This window comes from Oncorhynchus gorbuscha, unplaced genomic scaffold, assembly GCF_021184085.1.
Source record: "Oncorhynchus gorbuscha isolate QuinsamMale2020 ecotype Even-year unplaced genomic scaffold, OgorEven_v1.0 Un_scaffold_19356, whole genome shotgun sequence".
NCBI classification, from domain to species: domain Eukaryota; kingdom Metazoa; phylum Chordata; class Actinopteri; order Salmoniformes; family Salmonidae; genus Oncorhynchus; species Oncorhynchus gorbuscha.
In genome coordinates, this window is record NW_025760727.1 from 1 (window position 1) to 3364 (window position 3364).

General features: G+C 67.8%; 1 protein-coding gene across 1 annotated transcript; it reads left to right on the forward strand.

The window, feature by feature from the left end:
• Positions 1 to 204: 204 nt before the first annotated feature.
• Positions 205 to 2299, forward strand: LOC124030987 (ribosome-binding protein 1-like; the record flags this gene model as incomplete). Its single annotated transcript, XM_046342067.1, has 4 exons — positions 205 to 457; positions 744 to 1029; positions 1179 to 1367; positions 2212 to 2299. Coding segments are annotated over 4 exons (816 nt in total), but the record flags the coding sequence as incomplete, so codon positions are not given.
• Positions 2300 to 3364: the final 1065 nt, after the last annotated feature.

A 3364-nucleotide genomic window follows, 5' to 3' on the forward strand; every position in this document is an offset into this window, starting at 1 on the left:
GTAAGGGACGAGGGGCGAAGGGACGAGGGGCGTAAGGGACGAGGGGCGTAAGGGACGAGGGGCGTAAGGGACGAGGGGCGGGCGGGACGAGGGGCGAAGGGACGAGGGGCGAAGGACGAGGGGCGTAAGGGACGAGGGGCGTAAGGGACGCAGGGGCGTAAGGGACGAGGGGCGTAAGGGACGAGGCAGGCGTAAGGGACGCAGGGGCGTAAGGGACGCAGGGGCGCAAGGGACGCAGGGGCGAAGGACCAGGGGCGTAAGGACCCAGGGCGAAGGGACGAGGGGCGCAAGGACGAGGGCCTAAGGGACGAGGGGCGTAATGACGAGGGCGATGACCCAGGGGCCGAAGGGACCGAGGGGCGAAGGGACCAGGGGCGCAAGGACCGAGGGGCGAAGTGGACGCAGGGGCGTAAGGGACGCAGGGGCGTAAGGGACCCAGGGGCGAAGGGACGAGGGCGTAAGGGACGAGGGGCGTAAGGGACGAGGGGCGTAAGGGACGCAGGGGCGTGAAGGGACGCAGGGGCGTGAAGGGACGCAGGGGCGTAAGGGACCGAGGGCGCAGAGGGACGCAGGGGCGCAGGGACCGAGGGGCGTAAGGACGAGGGCGAAGGGACGAGGGGCGCAAGTGGACCAGGGGCGTAAGGGACCTAGGGGCGAAGGGACGCAGGGGCTGAAGGGACCCAGGGACCAGGGCAGGGACCAGGGGCGAAGGGACTAGGGGCGTAAGGGACCGAGGGGCGAAGGACGCAGGGGCGAAGGGACCAGGGGCGAAGGGACCAGGGGCGAAGGGACCCAGGGGCGTAAGGGACGCAGGGGCGTAAGGGACGCAGGGGCGAATGGACGCAGGGGCGTAAGGGACGAGGGGCGCAAGGGACGCAGGGGCGAAGGGACGCAGGGGCGAAGTGACGCAGGGGCGCAAGGGACTGAGGGGCGCAAGGGACCAGGGGCGAAGGGACGCAGGGGCGAAGGGACCGCAGGGGCGAAGGGACCCAGGGGCGTAAGGGACGCAGGGGCGAAGGGACCAGGGGCGTAAGGGACGAGGGGCGTAAGGGACGAGGGGCGTAAGGGACGAGGGGCGTAAGGGACGAGGGGCGTAAGGGACGAGGGGCGTAAGGGACGAGGGGCGTAAGGGACGAGGGGCGTAAGGGACGAGGGGCGTAAGGGACGAGGGGCGTAAGGGACGAGGGGCGTGCAGGGACGCAGGGGCGTAAGGGACGCAGGGGCGTAAGGGACGAGGGGCGTAAGGGACGCAGGGGCGATGGACGCAGGGGCGAAGGACGCAGGGGCGATGACCAGGGGCGTAAGGGACGCAGGGGCGCAAGGGACCAGGGGCGTAAGGGACGCAGGGGCGTAAGGGACCGAGGGGCGTAAGGGACGCAGGGCCGAATGGGACCGAGGGCGCGTAAGGGACCAGGGGCGAAGTGACCAGGGCGCAAGGGACGCAGGGGCGAAGGGACCAGGGGCGAAGGGACTGAGGGGCGTAAGGGACGAGGGGCGTAAGGGACCAGGGGCGTAAGGGACGCAGGGGCGTAAGGGACGCAGGGGCGTAAGGGACGCAGGGGCGTAAGGGACGACCAGGGGCGCAAGGACTAGGGGCGAAGGGACTAGGGGCGTAAGGGACGAGGGGCGTAAGGGACGAGGGGCGGAAGGGACTAGGGGCGAAGGGACGAGGGGCGTATGACCAGGGGCGAAGGACTAGGGGCGAAGGGACGCAGGGGCGTAAGGGACGAGGGGCGTAAGGGACCAGGGGCGTAAGGGACCAGGGGCGAAGGGACTAGGGGCGTAAGGGACTAGGGGCGTAAGGGACTAGGGGCGTAGGAGGGACTCAGGGGCGTAAGGGACTAGGGGCGAAGGGACTAGGGGCGTAAGGGACCAGGGGCGTATGGACCAGGGGCGTAAGGGACGCAGGGGCGTAAGGGACCAGGGGCGTAAGGGACTAGGGGCGTAAGGGACTAGGGGCGTAAGGGACTCAGGGGCGAAGGGACCAGGGGCGTGAAGGCGGACCAGGGGCGTAAGGGACCAGGGGCGCAAGGGACCAGGGGCGAAGGGACTAGGGGCGTAAGGACTAGGGGCGAAGGGACTAGGGGCGCAAGGGACTAGGGGCGTAAGGGACTAGGGGCGTAAGGGACCAGGGGCGTAAGGGACTAGGGGCGAATGGACTAGGGGCGAAGGGACTAGGGGCGTAAGGGACTAGGGGCGTAATGGGACTAGGGGCGTAAGGGACCAGGGGCGTAAGGGACCAGGGGCGAAGGGACCTAGGGGCGTAAGGGACCAGGGGCGTAAGGGACTAGGGGCGTAAGGGACCAGGGGCGTAGGACCAGGGGCTAAGGACCAGGGCGTAAGGGACTAGGGGCGTAAGGGACTAGGGGCGTAAGGGACTAGGGGCGTAAGGGACTAGGGGCGTAAGGGACTAGGGGCGTAAGGGACTAGGGGCGTAAGGGACTAGGGGCGTAAGGGACTAGGGGCGTAAGGGACTAGGGGCGAAGGGACTAGGGGCGTAAGGGACTAGGGGCGTAAGGGACTAGGGGCGTAAGGGACTAGGGGCGAAGGGACTAGGGGCGTAAGGGACTAGGGGCGTAAGGGACTAGGGGCGTAAGGGACTAGGGGCGTAAGGGACTAGGGGCGTAAGGGACTAGGGGCGTAAGGGACTAGGGGCGTAAGGGACTAGGGGCGTAAGGGACTAGGGGCGTAAGGGACTAGGGGCGTAAGGGACTAGGGGCGTAAGGGACTAGGGGCGTAAGGGACTAGGGGCGTAAGGGACTAGGGGGCGTAAGGGACTAGGGGCGTAAGGGACTAGGGGCGTAAGGGACTAGGGGCGTAAGGGACTAGGGGCGTAAGGGACTAGGGGCGTAAGGGACTAGGGGCGTAAGGGACTAGGGGCGTGAGGGACGAGGGGCGTGAGGGACGAGGGGCGTTAGGGGCGTAAGGGACGAGGGGCGTAAGGGACGAGGGGCGTAAGGGACGAGGGGCGTAAGGGACTAGGGGCGTAAGGGACTAGGGGCGTAAGGGACTAGGGGCGAAGGGACTAGGGGCGTAAGGGACTAGGGGCGTAAGGGACTAGGGGCGTAAGGGACTAGGGGCGTAAGGGACTAGGGGCGTAAGGGACTAGGGGCGTAAGGGACTAGGGGCGTAAGGGACTAGGGGCGTAAGGGACTAGGGGCGTAAGGGACTAGGGGCGTAAGGGACTAGGGGCGTAAGGGACTAGGGGCGTAAGGGACTAGGGGCGTAAGGGACTAGGGGCGTAAGGGACTAGGGCGTAAGGGACTAGGGGCGTAAGGGACTAGGGGCGAAGGGACTAGGGGCGTAAGGGACTAGGGGCGTAAGGGACTAGGGGCGTAAGGGACTAGGGGCGTAAGGGACTAGG